This window comes from Leptosomus discolor, chromosome 2 (assembly GCF_034619465.1).
Source record: "Leptosomus discolor isolate bLepDis1 chromosome 2, bLepDis1.hap2, whole genome shotgun sequence".
Taxonomy (NCBI): Eukaryota; Metazoa; Chordata; class Aves; order Leptosomiformes; family Leptosomidae; genus Leptosomus; species Leptosomus discolor.
Window position 1 is genome coordinate 98,002,141 of NC_141392.1, and position 25,072 is coordinate 98,027,212.

Genomic DNA, 25,072 nt, shown 5'->3' on the forward strand with positions numbered 1-25,072 from the left:
GGGACCATTTCCCATCAGTAGTCCAGATGAAGCTATACTGTTCTGGAAAGTAATAAAAGTCTGCTGCTATAATCGTGACTACACATGCCCACAGGACCAAGTAACAGGACCTGCAAGTGTTTACTTTACTAATATAAATTAAATGTTTGAAATTTTCTCTGAGACTATGCCTAAAGGAGCAGCATACACCTGCTTTAAAATGTGGTCATGTACAACATCATCTGTATGTACCAGGGACTGAAGCATTCACTTAAGAAGGGAAGAATCTGGGTCTTTCCCTGAAGGGATCCTTTTCAGACTAAGAAAATCCACATTCCCTGCCTGCATTATATTAGTCAGTGTTCTCTGGATTCTTAGATATTTTACATTAAGCAGACTTCTTAATGTTCTTCTGTTCTCCTTTTGTTGTGGGTTGGTTCTGGGTTTTTTGAGATGTTTCATTTGGTATAGATGCATTCCTATAAGAGTACCTATGTGTAAACATAAAATTGCATCTAGTCACTCCTTAGTCACTGACTTTGTATTCTGGCTATTCCTTAGGAAATTTCTTCTGTTGTTTTACCTGTCATTAAATGAAGGAACTTATAATCATCCACTCATTTGCCTGAACAGAAAGTAGCCAGCATAGTTTTAGCTCATGTAGATGGCATGGTTGCCCATCTGCTGAAGGCATTCCAGTGGAATCCATTCATTGAGGGTTGATACTGTCCTGTTGTTTTGTTTGTTTCGACTTCCTGTGTCTGTTTTAAACTGAATTTATTTTTTTCTTTCTACTTTCCAGGTTGCATTTTTGATGTTCAAGTTCGCACCAGCATGAACCAAGAGTTTAAATCACCAGGAACACCAGAAGGTCACCCCAATTCTGGTCGCAGTGTTGGACAATGTAAAGATTCCCCTTGCAGCTTAATAAAATGCAGAAATGGTGGGAAGTGCATAGAAAGCGGCTCTACTGTTTAGTAAGTATTTTTTTTTTAGACTATGGCGTAGACTGACCTCTAGACTAACAACTATGGCAATTTAGTGGCTTGATAACAGAAGTTTCCAGAAGCCTATCATCTTATTAGAAAGAAGGAAAATGCTCACAGCTTCATTCAGTTACACAGAGAATTTTAATCTTACATTAATAAATTCAAAATTAAAATATTAAAATTATGTTAGAACATTTTCTGAAGAAATTTTTAAAGAAATTCCATGGACTGGTTCTGCTCCACTGGAGTCACTGGCATCCAGACTTATTACAAAATGCACGGGAAGAACTAGAAGTGTAAGAAAGACATTCTACTAAAACTAAAAAAAACCTAGCAGAGAAATAACAAAGAGAGCTTGACTGTCTTAATGTCTGAACATGGCTGAAGGGGTGAAAATAGGTGATTTCTGTTTCCTGGAAATTAGTGTTTCTAGCCAAGAACCCCTTTCTGGAGTAAACCACTGACTGCCTAATGTCATAAAGTTCTGAGCCAGCTGAACTCCTTAGGAGCTCCCTTACCTAGCACCTATGCATCCTTCTGTCCTGCTCAGTCTCTTCCTAATACATACAGTCCTCTGTGCCTCCAGTCATGATTTCTGTGGGTACTTTCCTGACAGTCAAATGCACCTTCCCTGGTCACTCTTCATGCCATTCTCAAGTATTCATTCATCATCGTCTTTCCAGATCTGCTGGCTAGCCTGCTTTATGTAAGACCTTCTTAACCCATTTCAAACAGAACAAACTGCTTTAGTAAGAATAGCATGTTAAAATTCTTTGAGCTAGATCAGTTCATCATATAAGCTCTTCACCTGGCTGATCTATGGTGTGATAAGCGGTGATGAGGACAGCTGACCAAGAAGATGAGTCTGTGGTCTTCCATGCTTTATCACTAAGTGTAGATGGATCTTAGTGTCTAGACTGTAAGACATACAAGAAGGAATTACATTTGCAGTTCCAAATTGCTGTTGTGTGTCAACACTTCCATTGTGATAAATCTTGTTTTCAAACACTTTGTAACTCAACTGTAAAACCTTTGCTGAGGAACACTTGATATTAAAACTATCTGCCAAGATTAATTATACTTGCTTCTCCTCATGTGCTTCCACATGTGTTCATTTATCTACACATATTTGCATAATTTTTTTAAAAAGAGAGAAGTGCTGACTTAAAACATCTGAAGACTGACTGAAAACACTACAGATAAGAGAAAAACAGGCTTTGCACTGTGAAGCCTCTGTGTATGGTTCTTCTTCAAAACGACAAAGACCTGTCCTTCTTGTATTACAAAGAAGAGTTTGCATACCCGGCAAGCTAAAAACAATCTACTAACTATGTGTTGGAGAGACAATTATATGGTAATTCGTTTTGGTACCCCTGAGGCAAATCTTCATCTGTAAGAAAACCTGTACAAAACTAGTGCTTCTAAAGCTAGTAAGGCTGTACAAAAATTTGGAAAATTCACCGCTGAGATGCAGCATGCAGCTCCCTCCCCATTCCCCTTACAAAAGTATTTATATTCTCTTAAATATAGTAATAAAGGAAATGCTTTGAAAGATACAATTTGGGATTGCTTTCCAATCACTGTGCTACAGTATGTCTCAACTATTACACTTTGCAGGATCCTTCCAGAACTGTTAAACCCTTGACATGCAGAGTGTTTGATCTTTCTGAGGAACAGGAAAGAGAATGGCACTCTTTTCACTTATGAGCATATTAAGGGAGATACAAAACCAAAACTGTAAGAAAAAAAAAAAAAAATCAGAAGTGTGGGCTGAAGTATGCCACTCCCATCTGCTCACCTACACCACCCTAAATACTTGATTCAGCAACTTGTCCAGCTATACTAAGTCATCTTCATGTCTATAAGGTACATAGACCCACCGCCAGCGAGATCTAGAGAACATTTGGAAAGCAGGTGGCAGGCTAGAGTGGCAGCTGGTGACATAGCTACATCAGAAGCTCAATATTATATGCAAAGTTATTTTCATCATTATAATTTCATAATTTGTATTCCAGATTTGTTTAGAGATTGTTCTAAAATTGGGAGCAGGGGTGGGTAATTTGTTTTTTCTGGGTTTTGTTTGTGTTTTTTATTTCATTTGTAGTGACCTACTGCTGAATTATATTCCTCTCGTCATACTTCAGGACAGCTGGGTCTTCACAGACTATGTGTATACGCATGATGCATGCATGTATCAGTAATGGCCACTTTTTCTTTTCACAAAAATAATGAAACATTGCCAAAAAGGTGTGGATGTACCATGAATATAACTTCTGTCAATGTATAGTAGCTTCCAATATCATCTCACATTTTCTCAGAGGGAACTTCTTTCTGTTTTCAAACCATCTGTGTTCCCTTGAAGCACACAGTCCTTGAGGAACCTGGATTTGTGTTCAAATATTTTTTCTCCTGAAATGAGATCTCTCCAGAGGTTTTTGTTGCTGTTTTGAGCTATTTTTATGTCTTGCTTTCACCACTCTGCTAGAAAGTGTGCAATGCTGTTAAGCTGTAGATTCAGTTGCTATAGGGATAATGCTTTGCTTTAAATAGAAGCTGAAATACATAGCATTAAACCTTACATTCTGGGCAGCAACAGAGCACAACTACCATGTTTTAACAAAATAAAGAGGAAATGTTTGAATAAAAAAATGAAGAATTTTATGTTCAAGGGACAATAATATCCTCCATTATATTATTTATGGCACAGAATCATATAAAATAGAAAACTACATGTAATAAGTGTGTCTATAATGTGTTATGGCTATTGCTTGTTGCTGAAGTAAGAGAAAAAGTATGTCTTGTGTCCACTTTGAACTGAACTTAAGACGTAATGGGAGAGATTCAGTTGGCTAAAAGTAAGCATGTAGTGTAACTTTACATAGCCCTGGGTAGATCATTCGGCCTTCAGCTGCTGCTTCAGAAGAGCTTAGGACTTGCATAAGTCTTCTGTCACATCTTCAAGCCTCATGTGGATTTCTCAGTACTCCATAGCTTTCAAATAGCACTAATCACATAGGTTTAGAAAATTAAATCATACCCATATATGGTAGAAGGATGCCCCATAAAATGAGCTGCTGCAGTTTCTTTATTAGTTAGATTTTATTAGAACAAATTTTCAGTGCAAGGACATACTTTAATAGTTCGTAAGGGAAAAGGCATTTCTCTATTTAATTGTTGTGCTTTAGATGAACAAAAGTTTCTACTTTTGGGGGTGGATTTGCTATCTAAAAATTGTCATCGAATTTGGGTTATTTGATAGGACACTTCTGCAGCATTCCATTGATCTCTTTGTTTAAATATAGTTAATTTCCTCCTAATATTAATTTCTTCAGACTCCACTTTTGCCTTCTAGCCTGAAGATAGACTTGTTTTTGTTAATGCTCTAGTCTTCCACTGCCTGAATTTAAAGCCACTTTTATTTAGAGATCTCCTCCATTGCTGAGCATCTTTCAGTTCCAATACAATACAAATTTAAGAACTATATACAGAAATCTCCAGTAATTTGGGTAGCCTAGTGTGGCCAATACAGGCCAATATGAAACTGAGATGTCCTGCTGTATCTGAGATATTTATATGATGTTGACAAACGGGACAGTTCCTCCTGGAATAGTAGTTGGAGGCCAGATGAGATACCCTAGGGAGTTTCAGACGGCATTAAACATCTGCCTGGTCTCAGTTGTCCTAATCAGGTCAATGAGTCTCTGATCTCAACTGAGTATATGCCTATCTTATATGTAGATATCTAAATTCAGGTGTCTGAATTTGCAGAGCTGAATCCATCCTATACTGCTATAAGATTATTTGGTTGATTTGACACCACATTTGCATAACTATAGGAAGTTGCAGTTTTGTTAGTGTTGAGCACGACCTTTTAAACATGATCTTTTCTATGGTTAATGTAAGAATTCTCTTTAGTTTAGGAAACCACATTGGATACAAGCAAAGTTTCCAATTCCTTCACAAAAATCCTTTAGGACCTTTAGTTATTTCCCTATAAGGTTCAAGAAATGCTTCTGGTTTGATTAGGAATTTGTGTAGTAACATACAGACTTATTGCTTACATAACATACAAAATTAAATTACTTTTCATGATTTTTTGAAAATGTTGCCTGAATTTTTATATAATAAATTTCAGGGTCAGGTCAGCAACCAACAGTGACATAAACTTGTTGTCCTTACTTATGTAGAAACTGTGTTACTTATTTGAGAGTTCAGTTTGGCTTTCATAAGGGACTTTGAGCCTGGAAAGCCATTCTATGAACACTACAGGATAGTGTTAAGCATTTGACAAGAAACAAACAAGAAAAAGACATTAAATCAAGCTGTACTTGAACTTCCTAAATACAAAGATTACAGAACTTTAAGTATTACCTGAACTTTCCAGAATTAAAAGTGATCTTTTGTTATATTTCTCTGGGAGCTGTGAATTTGAGGGTTCTTTCTTCCTGAACTGGCTGACTTTGCCATGTATGAACTGTGAAGTGTACCCTATTAAGAGTCCTTTGCAAAACTAGGGGATTCAAGATTACCCAGTTTCCTTTCAGACACACTATCAAAGTTGTATATGAAAGTCTTAACATCCTTTCTCTACCTAAAAATATGCAATAGAAAAAATAAGAGACATTTTTGCAGTTGCTCTTGAGAAACACAAAAACTGGAATGTACAAGAATCAATTTAATCCATGTTCTTCAAAACCCCTGAAAATAGGAAAGACATTGAGGTGCTGGAGCACGTCCAAGAAAAGCAATGAAACTGATGAAGGGCCTAGAAAGCAAGTCTTACGAGGAGCAGCTGAGGGAACTGGGGTTGTTTAGCCTGAAGAAAAGGAGGCTGAGGGGAGACCCTATCGCTTTCTACAACTACCTCAAAGGAGTTTGTAGCAAGGTGGGTGGGTCTCGATCTCTCAAGTAACAAGCAACAGGACAAGAGAAAATGGCCTCAAGTTGCACCAGGGGAAGTTTAGATTGGATATCAGGAAAAATTTCTTCACCAAAAGGGTTGTCAAGCACTGGAACAGGCTGGCCAGGGAAGTGGCTGAGTCACCATCCCTGAAGGTATTTAAAAGATATGTAGATGTGTTGCTTAGTGACGTGGTTTAGTTGGCAATGCTAGTTAACAGTTGGATTCGATGATCTTAAAGGTCTTTTCCACCCTAAACAATTCTATGATGCTCAAGTGAGACTTAGCTCCTAAGACACATAAACTTAGAGTGTCTCCAGGTGAGTTAAATGTGTAATACCCTATCACAGTCGATGGAGGTCCAGGTGTTTCGAGTTCTCTAAACATTGCCATTCTAACGACGCAGAACCTGGGATGGCTTTTCTGGTCTTCATAGAGTGTGCAGAAGAGCACAAGTCTTCTGCAGTTCTTCTGATTTATCTGCTAGTTTCACACAGATCTCTCAGATACACTGTGGGATGTCAGATAGCACTAAATACCTGTGTTGAGGCAACTGAATGCAGCGCCTCACTGTTAGAGTCATGCATGTGTTAGTTTGTGGGACGAATAGTGCTTCAGTTCCCCTGGCTGTTCCAGCTGGATCACCATTGATTAGCATATGAGCTCAGGCATCTACTCAAGGATCCCATTGCCTAAACTTTAAGCATTCAGTGGTCTCTGTCAGAGTTTTATCTCCCTGGTCTCAAGCTGCCTGTCTTGCATACCTCTAGGAAGGCAGCTGGAGGCCAACTGAGCACCTAATGTAACATAAAATCAGGTGTCATGATCTCAGAATGAATCTCACCTCTTGTATGGATGATGCTCTTAGTCATACGATTTAGTTTCAGGTAGTCCTGTGAGAAGCTGGGAGTTGGAGTTGATGATCCTTATGGGTCCCTTCCAACTCAAGATATTCTATGATTCTAAATGAGTCTTTAAATCCCTGAGAGTCAAGGCACTAGTGATGTTACAAGCTATTGGGTTCTCCCAGTCTAGAAAAACAAGCAACCACAACCAAGAAAATACAGAGAAAACTAGACCAACATGGCCACATGACAGAAAGGATTTGAAATGCTGTCTCTTTCCTTATCTCTCTAAAGATAGGAACTTTTGGATCTAAACTTCCCAAACCCAGTCCAGCTTCTTCGGAGTGTTAAGTAGGTCATTCGTAGACCTTTGCCACTGTAGGCCACAGCTAACATGTTCAGCTCTGTGCAAGTAATTTTCAACTCATTTAAAAACCTAACTTTTATTAGGTCCTGAAAGACAAGAATGAAGAGAAACTTAAATAGACATAATGCAGACACAAGCAAGGAAAGGGGAAGAAGCTTTGTGTATGCTGCCCAACAGCAGTAGCTTCAGCTCCAAAACCCCTGCTTCACAGCCAAAGAAATGGACATTTCTGTTTGCACTCAGGGAGTTAAATTACTTCCCTTTCTCAGTAGCTTTCACGCATCAAAGCGTAACATTTATAGCTGAGACAGAATGCATGCTGACTTTGATGAATTCAGGTGCTTTTGCTTTTGCAAGGTCCTGTCCTCTTTTCCCCTTCATTCCAAATAGCTGTTTATCACTCTGAAGGGCTTTTTCACTGTGCTTTGTTTTATATGTTCTTGTCTGATGTGAAGGTTTACCGAAACAACAGAGTTTCACAGACGCCTCGTTATGTTTTGCCCAGAAACAGTGGGCTGATTAACGGAGACAGTGTAGCTCAGTGAGTCTGAAGAAAAAATCAAGACTTTGCACGTATACAAAAAGACATGGGCTAAGAATCAACCAAAATATATGAGGTTTCATTCTTAGCCTTGACAGAGAAATCTTTCAGGGAAAAATCAAGGAGTGCTTGTATTCAGGGGAACAATTTTTTCATTATAAAGTGTCACTAAATTCTAAAACACAAATAGATCTAATATATTTCATTTCAACTATTTTGAAACTTTTTCTTTTTAGTAAGCAGGGCATTTTTAACACCAATGTCAAGTGTATTCTGTATTTAACGATTTTTGTAGAATTCACATTAATTTTAAATTTACAGGTTAGTGTGATTTTTTTTGTTATATTCTCCTGGCCTAAATGAAAGAAAGGCAAGAAGAGTAGTGAACACTAACAAGTCCGATGATTCAGTCAGTTTAGAAAATCTGCTTATGGCATAGATCTACAGTCATTAATAGATAAGACTCAATTTGCCACCTTTTTCATGGTCAAGTCCGCTATCCTCTTTTCCATCAAGTGTTTCACCAAATGATGTGCCAATTATAAGACTTTAGCAAATGAATAATAGCTAAGTGAACAATAGCTAAGGGCAGTTACTGACAGACTCGTGTTACTGGCTAAAATTTGGAATTGTTAGCAGTTCCCTTATACTGATATCTGGTTTTATTTTTATGGATGCTCTTCACTTCTTTCCTTTCCCTCTTAATGTCCACTTTGACTCCTCCTAGTTTATGAAGCCAAGGCCTTTTTGAGTCATTTGTAGAGCAAAACACAAAAGAGCCACAAGCTTCTTTTTTTTTTTTTTTTTTTTTTTTTTAATGGATGCTAATATTGTATAAATAAAATAAAATGTTTCCTGTTAGGTACTATTTTCTTTTACAATAAAATAAACATATCGAAAAGTTAAATGAGAAACTTTGTTACTATACTCTTCTGTTAACAATTTTGGATCAGATGACTAAATATAGGCATTCAAACTTGAAAATCTTGATTACATTGCTACAGACATGTTGATATCTTTTGGTAATTGTGTTGCATTCTTTCCTTTCACTTACTTACCCACCACAGCTGTGACTGCCTCGCTGGATGGAAAGGTTCATTTTGCACAGAAACAGTGTCAGTATGTGAACCTGAGCACGATCCTCCCCATCTGTGTAAGCAAGGTGGTACCTGTGTGCCACTGCCTAATGGCTACACATGTCACTGTCCTCTTGGAACAACTGGCAGCTATTGTGAACAAGGTATGGCAAATGGATAGTACACTGTACATACAGTGATGTGATAATGTCTAGGTGGAAGAACACAGTATTTTGTAATACATTAACTAAATATGACATAGAGACACAAAGTACAAAACAGATTTTATTTAAGAAAGTGGTGCTCCTTTCTGTTAGGAAAAAAAAAAAAAAAAAAAGGAATTTAAAGCTATGAATTGTTGGACAGTGTTTTCTGACTCTGTTTATTTTTAACACCATTTGTTCCTTCAATTTTTTCAAATTACTCAGCCAAATTCGTGGGCAGTGTGGCATTGTCAGATACTGAGGGGACAGGAAGCATTTCAGAGCAGCGTTATAGTGCTTATTTCTATTTCCAAGCTCACCATAATGAAGTATGTTGAGAAACACACTTCAGAACTCAGTAGTACACTTCTGAGTACACTTCAGAAGTAGGAAGCATCTGGGACCTTATCCAACTTCTGCTGATGCTAATGGAGAGGTTCCTGTTGACTTCACTGGCTATTGGGTAGGGATGCACTGAGAATGATGAGAAAAGATGCAAATATCACTGTAATAATCTTCAAGTGTCAGTTCTCCCTGGCTTTCTTCTAACATGTCACCCTCAAAATATGTCCTCAGTTTGCTGGTTTTGCACTTCTTACCCTCACATATAGGAATCTTTTAACTATCTGTTTTCTTCTCTGAGAGATTGCACAAATGAATATTCAACAATGTGATACACAGGTGCTACAAGCTCAGGGACTTTTCCTCCAAGTGTCTGAAGTGCTTCTGCATTCAAGGAGATGTAGTACAGTCCACACGCTGTTCTGCAGCTCTTAGATTGAAGTTAATACTGTACAAGCTTATGCTTTTCCTTCAGGAAGCTCTCTGTATATCTTTTGGGGAACTCCAGTTACTGTTAAATATCTTCCTTTTCAAACTGCCTGCCAAGGTCCAGCCTCCCTTGTCGTGCCCACGGAGCAAGTTTCAAGCACAAAACTAACAAGCTGAACAGCATTTGACCTGATTTGCAGTCCTCACCCTATAAATGGATATAGTTTCAAAATCCCATTACAGAAAGCACTTGCAACTGGTAGGCTCAAATCAAAGAGAATATAGCTTCTGGAAAGTCATTGTCAAGTTCTTTATTTCATGTAAGAATGTGCTTCCTCTATTGCCTCTGCTGCAACAGCTTTTCAGGGCTCTTTACATGAACTTTTGAGCTTCGAATTCTCCTTTCAAGTGAGGCTTTCAAAAGCAATGCCATCTGGATTCAGGACACTGATCACCAGGACATGTGCTATACATAAAGCAGGTAATTAATCATGTAAACACTCCTGTGTTCTGGTTTCAGGATAGATTTGGATCTTCTTGTGATAGCCACTATTACAAGTATAAATAGCTTATACCTGAGCAACAGAAAATTGTATTTCTTGTAGATTGCCATCCTTTTAGTAATTCCTCCTCCTGGTAAACACATTAGAGAGTTCCGCTCTGTTTTATTTAAAAGCTTTCTTTTTAAGGATAGGGACTATAGGTCCTGACCAAACTCTTTGCTCTGTATTTCACCTTACTTTGGCAGAATAATGAATTATCATGAGATTTTTCGAAGCGCAGTTTGCACTTTCAGTGGATGGCAAATTCACTGAATGGCAAAAAACCAGCTGCTTATCAAGACTGAATATCTCATCTCTGGATTGATGGTGGTTATCGGAGCCAAAAGAAAAAGAGACAGAGAGCAATGAACAGCCCAAGGGACCAGGAGGGAACAAAGGCAAATTAAATGATGGAGACTAATGAATGTGCAAGAAAGAAGGAAAAAAATGTGAGAAAAAGACAGAAGAGATTTATGAGGGAAAAAAGCAGAGGAGAATAACAAAGAGTAAGAAGAAATAGGGTTTTACCAAATAATAGCAACTGGTAAATACAGTTCAACAGCAGGGATTGCATGAGAACAACTCAGGTGAAGTGAGTAAATGGGGCAGTAGGGGTAGAACCACAATAAGGGCGACCACAAATGTTAAGGATACTTAAACATAAACTGACAATAATCAAGCACTAACTTGCCTAGCAAACACTAAAAATGTTTGTAGTTCTTTGTGAACTATGTACATGAGAGATGAAAACACATGTGCGGATGAGGATGTAACTATTCTTGAAGAGCAACGTGATGTGTCCTTCTTAGTGCAGCAACTCAAACCACCAAGGATGCAACGACTGTCAGCATAGAGATATGGTACATTATGGTTAAACTTTAGAGGTCAAAGCTGCACTAACAAGTGTTCAGCAGTTGGAAAACTAAGTTAGAACAAGTGTAAACCCAGGGAGAGAAAGATCAGTTAAATAACATAGTGTTAATGGCTTATATGGCCTGAAATTCACAGTGCTTACTTGGTCCACTCTCACAATGCTCATTGCCAAAGTATAAATACTGAACAACATTCTCAGGATGTTGCAGTAAGATGTGTATTAAATGTGTACTTTAGAGGATATTAGAAGTCAAGCCACTTGATGAAGAGAGGGTAGCAGTTTCAGTTACCCTGCATTTCCTACAGGCTGTACACGATCAGTTTAGTATGCAGCAAGTAGTCCACAGGTATTTTTTGGTCTGACACTCTGAGAGCAAATATTTCATTGTATATTTCAACCTGCCAAAGCAAGTGCCAGGACTTGCTGTTCTGGGAGGAAGACCAAGAGGTTTAGCAGGTAGGCAGCACGCTGGTAACTGAAGTGCAGTAGGAAGATGCCTGTGAAATTTAGGACCTATTTTGCAAAGGCAAGCACCCATAAGGAGCACTAGGAAGAGAGGAAAGAGTTGTTAATTATATCTGAATGGGTCCAAGGAACAAAGCCTTGTCTGTTAGGCAAGGCAGAGTAACACATTAATTCTAGAATAATTTAAATCTCCACTTTGTGGGTGTACTGTGCTGTCCAAGCTCGTTAACACTCATAAGACAGGATGGTTCTTCAACTGTTTCAGGTTTCTAAACACTGATGTAAACAAACAAACAAAAAAATTCATTTATACTGCCAGAAATAAAAGTAGATGTAATGAAATAGGAAGGAAATGGAAAATTTATGCAGGAGTCTTTTTTACATAGTGTTAACATTGCCATCCGGGCTCAAACCAGTTCTAAGACTCTTTGTGACACATGAAGCAACAGATAATTCTGTTCCACTGGTTTGAAAAGGTCACAACTGTAACAGTAAGACAGCAAAACCAGCCCAAAACCTGAAGTGTATAAATGGCAACCAAACATTGCCAAGATCTGGCGCAGTGCTAATTCTCAGTTAGCACTCCCTTAACCACAAGTATTAGGAATACCAGGGAAGTAGCTTATTTAGGTTTTTTTTTTAAGTAGTTATGTTTTCCAGGACACCAAAACACGATGTCAATAAAATCTTTTGTTCAGGTCACTTAAAGCTTGCAACCAAATTACCAGACAACTCTAAAATTGCCTTCTGATTAAGAAGTGAAGCCTCAGCCCAGAGCAGCATATAATTTAGTCTAGCTAATTCATTAACACACAATGTTCAAAACAAACAAGAGTTTCCAGATCTCAGCACTTTGTCTGGGTAGTCTACTACATGGCTTTGAATACTGACTAGTTCATTGTGAGATTTCACAAAGCTGGTAATAGTCTCATTTAAGGGGACAGCGATGTAATAATTGAAAGATTCTATAGATGGCGGTATTGACGAAGAATTACCAGTGGCAAAAGTAGGTACGGTTTTCATCACACTATTTCTGTAAGTTTTAAATTATTCTACAATTTTCTTTAGCAGGATTAGCTTTCACCACACTTTCATAAAATCTATTAAAATACTTTTTCTTGACTTCAAGGTATCATAATGGAATGCTACTGCCCTTTTCACAAAGAAATAAGTTAATAAATAGATTTCTTCAGCTATATATTAGTCTCTGAATTCGATAGCTCCAAATACCATCAACGTACAGCCCTTGAAGAAATTAAAGCAAATTTAAAGAGCTTTTCATTGTTTTATCCTCAATTTAATGAGATGCTTGTCAAGAAATAAAGCCATTTCCTTGATGAATAAATGAAAAACATCTTCCTTTGGCCATGTTTATCAGCTCAAGTCAACTTTCTAGACATTATTCTGATGTCAAATTCCATTATTCTGATACAAAAATACATCGAATTCTTGAAAATACCTGATAAAGTGACAGAAAATAAAAATAAGTAATGACAATTATGTAACTATTTAATCCATCTTCATAGTCATGATGAATGAATGAAAAATGGAAGAAACTGACTTTTGGAGTAATTTTTACCATAAAAATATTTTTCTTTCTACATAGTCTACTTACCTGACATATTTTGACTGCTATTATTAGACAAATCAATTCACAGTATGCTTTATCTCAAGACTTTTACATGACAAGACACCTTATGTACAAACACTCAAGCACACCTACATGCAGGCACGCATATGTTGGATTTATCTGACAATGCAGTTAGACTTGCTTGGTTAATGCACAAAGTATTTCATAGTCCTTATTTGGAAACTTGTCACTGCAGGCACTTACTAGCTTGTTTTGAGTCACAGTGACTAATTGTGATCTCTTAGTCATTTAAGCAACACTGATCCCATCAAGCTTTCTGTTTCCACTATCATTTATTGAAACTTTCTGACAACATGTGAAAATCTTTAAACAGTAGCTATACCAGTCATGTCCTATAAGGATAAGAAGTGCTCTTAAAGTTTTACCTAAAAAGCAATCTAAGCTTTCAGATTTATAAAGTAACAATCCAATAAACTTAATATTCATGGTAAGCACAAGAAAACATGCATTTGTAATATTTATCTGTATAAAACATCAAGAAGAATAGAGTTGCCTACTTAAATACATGTCATGGACTAATCATATATAAACTCAAGTAGAAGTCATGCATGACAAAATGAAGGAATTGATATGTAGTACAACAGTAATGCCCTCCACACCAGGTCAGCCATGAATGATGTGCTGTGATGTCCCAATAAAAATTCAATCATGCACTTAGCATTCCCTCCAGTTACCTAATTGAATAAGAACGAGATACAGCCAGCTAACTTGGCAGGATGGCTCTGGGATTATTTTCAGACTTCCTCTATCAGCATGAATGATTTGCTGAAAACATGTTAGACACCTTACTTTGCAAAGAACAGAAACTTTGTCAAGGGTAGGAACTGGTTTTAAAGGCAAGGCACGGCACCTAGATTTAAGTGACCTCATGTGAGTTCAACACAGTCAATAGAGTCAGTGAAGCTACTTAGCTAAAAATTTTTTAATAAATGTACATGCTTAGTGCTCTTTGAGATGCCCTGGCATTCAAACTTGTATCCAAAAGCATTCAGACAGGACTCATAGATTCCTCTGTCCTCTTGGACACGTGGCTTTCCAGAATGGTACATGAAGGTAAGACAATAGAGGTTGTGAAAAAATAACAGTAGGTACTTACGTTTAGGAAACTGGCACCTTGGAGGAGGCTACTTCAGGATAAGGTGAATCTCTTTCCAGATGTTGACTGTGTTTCATAGTGGTTCTATTCAGCTGCTTGAAAATAGGACCTGGTACATGCTGCCACATCCCCCTCACAACTTCTGGCTGCCAGCTGCAGCAGATCCCATGTTTGCTGTTATACCAGCCAGGCCCATGTGGATGGCTTGGATACACTAAAGCATCTCAGTGGTGACAAACATGTTTAAACAACTGAATCCTGTCTTATGTGACAGTTGACCATAAAGGGTATTTTCATGCTGCTGAATAATATGTGTAGACAGCTAAAAGTAAGTGTCTTAATGACAAAATTAATCCCTCCAGTTTTATAATCTATTTCCTTGACTTAATTATGTTCACAAATGCTATGCAGAATAACAGCTTGTTTGGTACTCCAGTCCTTCTCAAAGCACACTTGCACTGTTCTCAGACTAAATCCAGTCCAAGTTATCACTAAGTGAAGATCTCAATTTCAGACTAGGTTAATAAAGTTTTAGATACTTAATTCTTTACCAATTGCTTAATCAGGCTCCACTGAGACACTCACAGTCCCGCTCAACACCCTTGTCTTTAGACAATTGAAGGCTTCCAGTGCAGAAATGGTCCTAGTGAGGGAATCTTAGACTGGGTGTTCATTCTTGCACATTTCACCTTGAAAGCATCTTCAGAGCATTTCAGTACCTCAAATAAGCTTTCTACTAAAGCCAGGCATGAGTTAAACTTTTGTAGATTTTTTTTGTATAACATTTTCCTAATTGCCTAGTGATTAAGCATTCATTTTCGCTATCATGATGCAAATACTTGAACCCGTATCTGTCATATCCTTAAAGAATACAATAACCATTGAGCAACTGGGTAGGTAAGGTTTTCTTTTTTCCTGTATCATCTAATCTCTTTTAGGAAATCTTTGTTTACTGAAATATTCATTGGCAGAAGAAACAGAAATTATCCATACCCTGGCTATAATACCCATATCGTTAGATGCAGGACAATCAGGTTCAGATTTCTGGTCCATCTAATTTCCTAGTACTGAGGTTTCATAGCTGCTCCCACTACAATTTGCTAGCTCCTATGACATTCTTAGGCACTGATCTCTTAACATATGTCGTACTGAAAAACTGAGGTCTACTGTTTTGACTTCGGCTAGTAATAGTTATTTTAGGCTTTGGAAACCAGAGATCCTTTAGGGATTTAGCCATATGCTCCTAGATGTTACTTCTTAGCTAATTAGGTCTCTAATTAGCTAACAGTAGAGATAACAACTCTACTGCAACCACTGCAACAAAACCAAACAACAGAACTGTAAACTTCACTTACAAAACTGCAATCTTTTGTTCCAGTATTGCTCGGAACAATGATTGCCTCAGTTTCTCCTCTTCAGAGGCAGCAAGGATTATTAATAGCTGCAGGTCTGGCAAAATTCCTTTTTTCATGAATACATTTCTCTAATGGTTATATTTGAGTTGTGTTAATAATCAATACTTTTGTTAACATGCTCTACTTGTCACCGCACTAAAAACTGAAGTTGAACTATTCTTTTAATTTTGCTGTACATGACTTAGTTTATAAGTTATGAAAAGTTAGCTCTTCAAATATTAAAGAAAAAGTATTAATTCAACAGAAAAATACATTTCCATTTAGATAAGGTGAAATTATTTTTTTCCATTTTTCCAACTATTTACACAGAAAAAAGAAAAAATGCCCATGCAATATCAGTAATCTCTGAGCTACGATTTGATGCAAATTGCATCTTAAGATGAAGATTTCCATACAGCCATATTTCTCATTGTTTTCCAAAATGAAAAAAGCAACTAGTGGAGCTGCTCACTCTCTGTCTGTGATGGAACAAAATCACTGAAAAATTCTTACTGTGGAGTCTAAAGCTTTCAGACAGGTGTTTATTGCTATTGAATTGTGCGCCAGGGCCCTGAGCGCATCATCCTACGACTTCCAGAGGATCTGTCTGCTTGGTCTCTGAGCCAGCCACCTAGCTGGTGTCTGGTCTCAAAGACAGCTTTGCTGAGAAGCCCCAGCAAGAGCTTCCTCCTGCATTGCTTCAGGAGCAGCTTTTAAACAGAGGCTCCTGCCCTTGATCCCTCACTGCACTACACTGCAGGAACATCACATCCATGCCTTGCCTGGCCATGCCGATCTGGGCCTGGATTCTGACCACAGACTGACTTGCAAGCTTGACCTTAGCACCTGCCTTATCTCTGTGGAACTGCCTGATGATGCAGCCTCTGGAGCTGACCCGGCTGCTCCCCCAGGGCCTGTCCTGCTCACTTCACTCTGGGAAGGTCCCTGGCTGGAGAGGCCTCTGCCTGCCAGACATGTCAAATCATTCCTGGCCCCTGCCTCCCACCTCCCAGCCCTCACTGCTCCCTGACAATAAGACTGGCTTCTACCACCACCAAAACAAAACAAATACTGAGTCAAAATTATGGCTTGTGGTCAAGACAGTAGACAAGTGACAGAGTTCTATGAAAAAGTTTGTTTGATATATTTAGTTGCAAAAATGATTCAAGAGAAGAAAAGCAAATTGACACAGCTGGTTAGTATCACAGACTGACCCATCCATCCAAACCAATTTTTGCCAATTTGACCATATGGTTACTATGAAAGACTGTCAGAGCTCTTGTCAAACTCAAGGCAAACAAAATTTGCTGCTCTCAGCTTGGCACTAAGCCACCCATCTCCTCACATAAAGCTATCAGGATGGTCACATACAATTTGACCTTGTCATCATCTTGTCCTTTATATGCTTGGATATTGCGTCAAGGAGGTTTTGCTCCATGATAGTTCCCAAGCGAGGTGAGGTTGACTGTGGTCCCTACATCATCCTTCTTGCCTTTGTTGGAGGAGCACATGATGTTCTGCCTTCCTGCAGTTGTCAGGAACTTTCTGTGATCACCATGACCTTTCAGAACTTACTGATTGCGAGCAGCCTCACAGCGATATTGGCTAACTCCCTCAACACCCAGGGATGCATCCTGGCTGGTGCCCTGCCCTTGTATCTGATTAGTTGATGTATTCCCAAATTCTTCCTCTGCCATAGGTAATGTTTCACTTCCCCAAGCTCATCTACCAGGCTCAGGGACCTGGGAAGCTTGATTGGGCTTTACCAAGTAAAAAAACGAACCAAACAAGGCTTTGAGTAGGTCTCCACTCCATTGAGAAGAGGTCTCATATTTTTCTTATCCTTCTTGTTGGAAGACCTTCTTGTTTCCCTTCACATCGCTTGCCAGTTTCAACCCCTGCTGAGTTTTGACTCCTAATTCCATCCCTGTTCAACTCAGGCACTGGCTCTGTATTCCTGCTGGGTAGCCCATCTCTGCTTCCACAGCCTCTGTGCTCCCATCTTGGAGTCTCAGTTTTTTCTTGCTGACTGTTTAACTCTTCCACTGCAAGTTTCCTTGACATGCTGAATAGCAAAATGGGCTTGCTGAAAGTTTTGAGGTAACTATCAAAAAGAAGATAGCTTGAAGAAACTATCAAAATGTAATGTCAAATGTAGACTGGGATCTGTACAAGCACTTCTGCTTCAGTGGTGGGAATTCAGCTACAAGAATAACCTAGAAAGCTTTGCTCATAACAACAGCTGAATAGGATGTGTGAGCATTACAGGGCTCATCATATCAGGACAGCAGGAGGAACCTGAAAGGTATTAATGCATAGTAGAGGAAAGGAAAATCACAATTCAGCAATGGTACTTGCAGGAACTTTGTGTTCCCATAGCTCTAACTGGTCTAAAGGGATTTAGTGTTTCTCTTGGTATCATTTAGAAATGTATAGCTTCATCAGATACTAGTACTCAGCTTAGAAAAGTGAGTTAATAATCAGATACAGAACAGAAACGTTTTCTTAAATGCCTGTTGTGCTTACAAAGCACCACATAGTGCTGAGCGCCCTAGTGAGTAATGCAGTTACACAGCACAAGTCCTACAAATTTAGCTTACAGGATTGGCAAAGGCATCCATTCACCTCATTTGTTTTAGCAAAGAGTTTCTCTGGAGTAAGCATATGTAACACAGGAACTGTCTTGTACAAGTTTAGCCAAGCTTCATATTTTCTTATCTTAGATGGGGAAAAAATATTGTTGCCAAGAAAACAACAGTAAAGTACCTCAGTATTTGACATGACATCTTAGGTTGGCATATGCCTGCCATAAAAGCAAATTGAAAATCTTAAATTGTCTTATTCTTCACCTTAAAAGTTTGTCATTCTACAGATGAAATTTTGCAAAAATTAAATTTTATACTGATCATCTCTGTGCACTGCAGTAGAGTTAAAGTATTTTGTTATGAGATATGGGTGCACATCTCCATGTACCTGTCAAGTCAGGTTTTTTCCATGCATATAATCAGTACTTACAGGTTCTACAGATAATTTACAAGCAAATTAGAAGTCACTCTAGTACTTCTGTAGTTATTCCTGCTGCATTATGGCAAAATATGTTGCTTTCTAAATTTTTTAAGATATATTTATTGGCAATAAACCCACTTCTTTAGCAAAATAGGAATAAAATCTTTGCGTCTTCGAAGTTTCAGAATGAAGTACATTAAATGAAGTATTTTATTTGATATCTATAAATGAGGATAATACCTCCTTTCTAAAGCATTCTGATATCTGCTGCTGAAGATGTGGGTGCCATTTTCTAATATTCTGTTCATAATGTAAAGCCATGAATTTAATTCATTATCTGAGTGATATTATAAAATCACCTTTTTGTGCCCTTGTTCTCCCTCTCTGCTCCAAGGCTTTTTATCATAGCAATCTTCCTTTCATATGCCTTCCAATGATAAGCAACGTAGCATTTCAACACTGCTGCAGCTGAACATTTTGCTTTCACACTAGTCATTGTCCATGCTTCCTTCATAAGCAGTCAAGAATTAACTACACTGGCAAAGTGAAACTGGATCTGACATGAAGACTTTCAGATGCCTCATTGTACCTTTCACCTGGTATGACCTTTTAAGCAGCAGCATACTTTAATATAAGACTGACTGCTGTGGCACAGTTCCTCCGTATGTAAGTCTCACTGTGCAAAAATTCGCTAAAAGAAGAATGACTTCCAAATGATGCATAAATTCTGACTGATTTTTAAATATGAAGACATCAGTACAGGGATTCCATCTTTAACTACTAATGGAGAACATTTTCTCTTACCTACTGAAAAAAATACAAGCACCTAAAAATATATATGAAAATTATAAAGTATTATTTTGTCTTTTGTATCTGATAGTGTTTTTAAGTTTTAGGGATATAAATTACATCACCTAATCTGTTTAGCAAGTTTTATTACTATTTATCTTCCAAGATAATTGCTGCTCTTAAAACTATTTTTATTTCTGTCAGCTTTTAAATACAGATGCCAGGAACTTCACATTTCTGACATTATGTAATATATTACTACAGACACTGCCTAGCCTTGGTATCATAACAGCTATTACGATGCTTAAGATGGGAGTGATTTGTTAATGTAATGTGTTTGCATGAGAATATATTCATAGGTTGAATAACAGCTCATCAAAAGCCTGATTCTGATCATTCAAGCATTTCATAAATCCATTATAACTGATATTCCAGATATTAAAACTTACTTTTAGACTTACTAAGAATTTGTGAGGTTAAATCATGCACCTTCCTTAGAAGTATTAACTGTAATCTAGTGGGGGAAATGAACAAAAAGGCCAGCTGTATGGTTACAACCCATTCAAGAGGCGTCCTCAAGTCATTATGCTGATAACAGGTAACAAGGTGCTGATAACACCTTGAATCCTATTCTGAGAGAGGTGGTGTGACAAATAGACAAATTACAAAATCTTGCAGCATGCTGACTGTATACTGATCTAACAACTAAGGCCTATCTGCGACAGGCAATGCAAGGTACAACTGGATGGCAAGTGGATTCATGAGCAGACGCTATGCAGAAAAGTTGAGTGTGGAAAGACAGCATAAGGCTGCCTAGGAATGCACAAGGACATCTTGAAGGTATATTTGACTGAAGGCAAGTTACTATAAAACCATGACATTGGTTCATGAAAATGAATAAAGATGTTGGCCTCTTAGGAGAGAAACAACATAGCTTCAGCAGGAAAACTGAAAAGTGAGGGCGGGAAGCACTTACAGTTCAGGTATTTAGTATAGACTCCTATAATAGCTTGCCTTATTCCAGTGAACCCACAAATACACCAAACTAACAACCAAATGATAATGAATTTCTTAATACCTAACAATCATATCTCAAATATGTAATATCATTATAGTGGGAAAAATTTGAAACCTTTTCAAGTGTCATAAACAGCATAGAAAAGTATAATCATTTATCAGTTGGCTGAAAGGCGTTCAGTCAACCCAATTTCTTAGACCCCTAAGAACAATCAACACTGAGAGAAGTGGTAAGACAGAATGACGAAGTTGCGTATAGCTCAAAAGTGTACATTGTATTTTCACTGTAAGCCTGTGAAAGTGCTCAATTGCAGTATAAGATGGGACAATTTGAGTTACCATCCACCTCAGTATGATTATTCCGAATGCAAATTTAAGCAGCAATTAATGAACACATTCCACTTAAAATGCACATTCTTATGACATACAAAGCAGTTCGTTAAAAATCCTCCACTACGGTTTTCATCTGTATGGTTAAGAAATAAATGTTTATTCTGACTTCTGCAAAAGTATTTTGCATTTGAATTTTTAAACAATGTAAAATTCACACTTAAATTTCTTTGAAAATGAACACTAACAAGATCATATTTATTTTGCACTACAACTACAGGCTTGATTGTTAATGAAAATAAGGCACACAGAAGACAAAATAGCATTGATTTGCTATTATCTAAGTTTTACTCTGTATCCAGGTTATTTTTTGGCTTTTGAAAGGGAAGAACTGGAATTATTATGTACAGCATTTATGAACTATACAAAATAACTGCAGACAACTGGTGTCATAATAATGCAGTACTCTCAAAATATCTTTCAGAAGACATTTCCTCTCATATTTTTCAGATATTTCCATCAGTGATCCGTCTTTCAGAAGTAATGAATCATCATGGATGTCATTTGCACCCTTTTATATCCGGCATAAGACCCATATCAAACTACAGTTTCAGCCTCTATCTCCAGATGGTATCCTGTTTTACACTGCACAGCATTTGGGTACTCAGTCAGGTAAGGATATTCCAGCTTGCTGGCATCATACACCCAGGTACTTTTTTGAAAAAGAAAGGCAGTACCTTGAAGTGATTCAGGCATTCAGTCTCTGTAACTTACTGTCCGTGGCACCTGGGTTTTGAACTGTGAATAATCAAGTTCATAAGAAAAAAACAGGCATAACAAAATTTTGGATTAGTCCAAAGCCAGCAAGTATTTAATGAAGTGGTTCAGGAAACCATTTTCCCCTGTAAAGTAACTGTAGCCAGTTTTTCAACTGACATTTACTGATACTGATCCAACAGTTTCAGTGCAGCTACCCTAGGATTCACTGTCTGGGGGTTTGGCCCAGTGTTTTAAAATGACCAAAAATAAAACAATAGAAAAACTGATCAAACAATTTAAGCGAAAGTGAACAGACTATGAGAGAGCCAATGAGGTTCATCAGAAGTTTAACTTTTTAATATATAATGCTGAAAAGCTTGCTGATACAGTATGCAAAACATACAAGCTCTGCACTTGCGAGATATTCCGAGTGAAAAATGAGTCTAAATAAAGAATTTATACTATTTATAAAAGTATTTTAAGCTTTACTGAGTTACCATTCCTAAAACCTCATGGCAAGAAAACAAAATGTGCCAAACAGTGTAAATAAATTTTAAAATTTAGTCTTTAAGTTGTAAAAGGGTAGATAAGTAAAGTGCAACTGATATCATCTACCTGGACTTGTGCAAAGCATTTGACACTGTCCCTCACAACAGCCTTGTCTCTAAATTGGAGACATGGATTTAACGGATGGACCACTCGGTGGATAAGGAATTGGGTGGATGGTCGCACTCAAAGAATTGCAGTCAACTGCTCGATGTCTGAGTGGAGACCAGTGATGAGTGGTGTTCCTCAAGGGTCGGTACTGGGACCAGTGCTATTTAACATCTTTGTTGGTGACATGGACAGTGGGATTGAGTGCACCCTCAGCAAGTTTGCTGACAACACCAAGCTGTGTGGTGTAGTTGACACTCTGGAGGGAAGGGATGCCATCCAGAAGGACGCTGACAGGCTGGAGAGGTGGGCCCATGTGAACCTCATGAAGTTCAACAAGGCCAAGTGCAAGGTCCTGCACCTGGGTCAGGGCAATCCCAAGCACATACACAGGCTGGGTGATGAGTGGGTAAGAGAGCAGCCCTGTGGAGAAGGACGTGGCAGTGCTGGTGGATGAAAAACTGGACATGAGCCAGCAGTGTGCGCTCACAGCCCAGAAAGCCAATTGCATCCTGGGCTGCATCAAAAGCAGTGCGGCCAGTATGCCAAGCGACATGATTCTGCCCCTCTACTCTGCTCTCCTGAGACCCCACCTGGAGTACTGCGTTCAGCTCTGGGGCCTCCAGCATAAGAAAGACACAGACCTGCTCAAGTAGGTCCAGAGGAGGGCCACAAAGATCATCTGGGGGCTGGAGCACCTCCCCTGTGAGGACAGGTTGAGAGAGCTGGGGTTGTTCAGCCTGGAGAAGAGAAGGCTCCGGGGAGACCCTATAGCGGCCTTCCAGTGCTTAAAGGGGGCCTACAAGAAAGATGGGGAGGGACTCTTTATCAGCAAGTGTAGTGATACAACAAGGGGTAACAGTTTCAAACTGAAAGAGAGTAGATTTGGATCAGGTATAAGGAAGAAATAGAAGCCCAGAGAAGCTGTGGCTGCCCCCTCCCTGGCAGTGTTCAGGGCCAGGCTGGATGGGGCTTTGAGCAACCTGGTCTAGTGGAAGGTGTCCCTGCCCATGGCAGAGGGGTTGGAACTAGATGATCTCTAAGGTTCCTTCCAACCCAAACCATTCTATGATTCTATAAAATTTTTATATTTACTTTATTAACATACTTCATCTTTATATTGCATTTATGTGGTGTCTTGCACATTTTTAAACAGAAGCATTATATATGATTCATAACACGATCTTAAAGCAAATTTTCCACTTGTGTTAAGTAGTGCGTTATGCAAAAATGAGACTTCGTATGACAAAAAAACCCCACTTAACTATTTACCATGTATTTTCACATTCCTTTGTTCAAAGCCCACAGCTTTGAGATATTTCAATAAACATAATCAGCCACACATGCATGTAAACACACATATACCAAATTTACCACTTTCTTATTCTGTACACAGACGTTTTAACAGGCTGCTATTTGGGAAGACTGATAATACATCATACATTGCGGCACCCCCTGTTTGACATCTTCTAATTACAACCACATACAGAGAAGCAGCTTCACAGAAAAATATATGGAACATCTGTAACGCAAATACATTTATTTGCAAAGAACTCTGTCTTCTACAATGAACCTTTTATAGTTCTATCACTTTCAGGCCAAATTCTGAGATTCTCAGTAAAGAGTTCTCTCCAGTACAAACTAAAGCATTACATGGGCCATGAAAAATAGAAAGAGAAGAAAGGATCTCTCTCAAAAGAATAGTCAGAGGTCATGGAAGCAGCTAGCATATAAAGAAATTAAATATCTCTTTGGAAAGGAGCATCAAAGAGACTGCTATGTCTGTTTAACTGGGGCCAGGAGTGGTTTAGCATGAGCATGCCCTCGTTCTGTTGCCATTCATGAATGTTTAGATTGCACAGGACGGAATATTTTCTTTAAACCACTTTATAGAATCATATCAATTTCATTTCAAAATAAAAAAAGTCTTCTATAAAGTAATTTAATTCATTTACAAATTTCCTACTTCCATTTTCACTGTCCTGAAGTTTTGAAAGATTTAGGAAAAGCTAATCATCTGGCTCTTTATATTCGTCTTCATATAATCCTGTCAAATCCACACAGAATTAGACTGATGAAAGACTCAAAAGTATTCTTAGCAGCCAGCAGATGTGAAAGAGCTTTCTGTTGGGGATTAGTTTAGAAAGCACTTTATATAAAGCCTTTTCTTCTACACAGTTATGTAAGATTTAATAAATTGATTGCCAAAATCACAGGATTTTTTTGCTAAAATTCCTTTTTAATAGGAAATAATTAGAACATTTTTTTCCTCACTAGGCAATGCTGTTTTATTAAAAGAAAAGAGCTCTGACTCTGCAGCTAATTTAGCAACGATACTGAGTGGCATAGTTACACGTTGGCTTGGCTTGTCACCCATGTAAACACTACACCAGGACTTTCCCTTCAGGGGCATGCCCCTGCCAATAATCCTCCCATCATTTAAAAAAAAAAAACTGTTGTGGGTGAAGAAATAAACATGAGACTTCCATTGAAATGTTTCCTCCTTGCTTTGTTCTTTTCAAAGATTACATGCATTTCTAGAAAGGGTGGGTAGGTGGCTACTCTTCTTACTCAAAAGCTGATACACTGGTTCCAGCCTCCACTCCTCTAAAAATGGGATTACTTCAGTACACACATTTAAACACCTGGCAAATTGGCATAAAATGGAAAACATCCTGTGAACCTTTACCTGTTGGCAGAATTTCCTATAATTCTGTCAGTCATCAGTTTTCTTGCTTTGTCAGCTGTTACTGATTGTGTATCATGACTTTAAGCCTGATTTCTGCAGGCCCTAAGAAAATAATTTCCAAAATTTGGCAAAAAT

At 38.2% G+C, this 25,072-nt stretch overlaps 1 protein-coding gene across 1 annotated transcript in view; it reads left to right on the forward strand.

Moving 5' to 3' along the window:
* The window catches only part of EYS (EGF-like photoreceptor maintenance factor), a 120,074-nt gene that overhangs the window by 85,231 nt on the left and 9,771 nt on the right, over positions 1-25,072 (forward strand). Inside the window, exons 7-8 of the mRNA XM_086460467.1 lie at positions 782-883; positions 21,346-21,507. Of these exons, the coding sequence (XP_086316593.1) occupies positions 782-883; positions 21,346-21,507 (264 nt within the window). The remainder of the gene's footprint in view (positions 1-781; positions 884-21,345; positions 21,508-25,072) is intronic.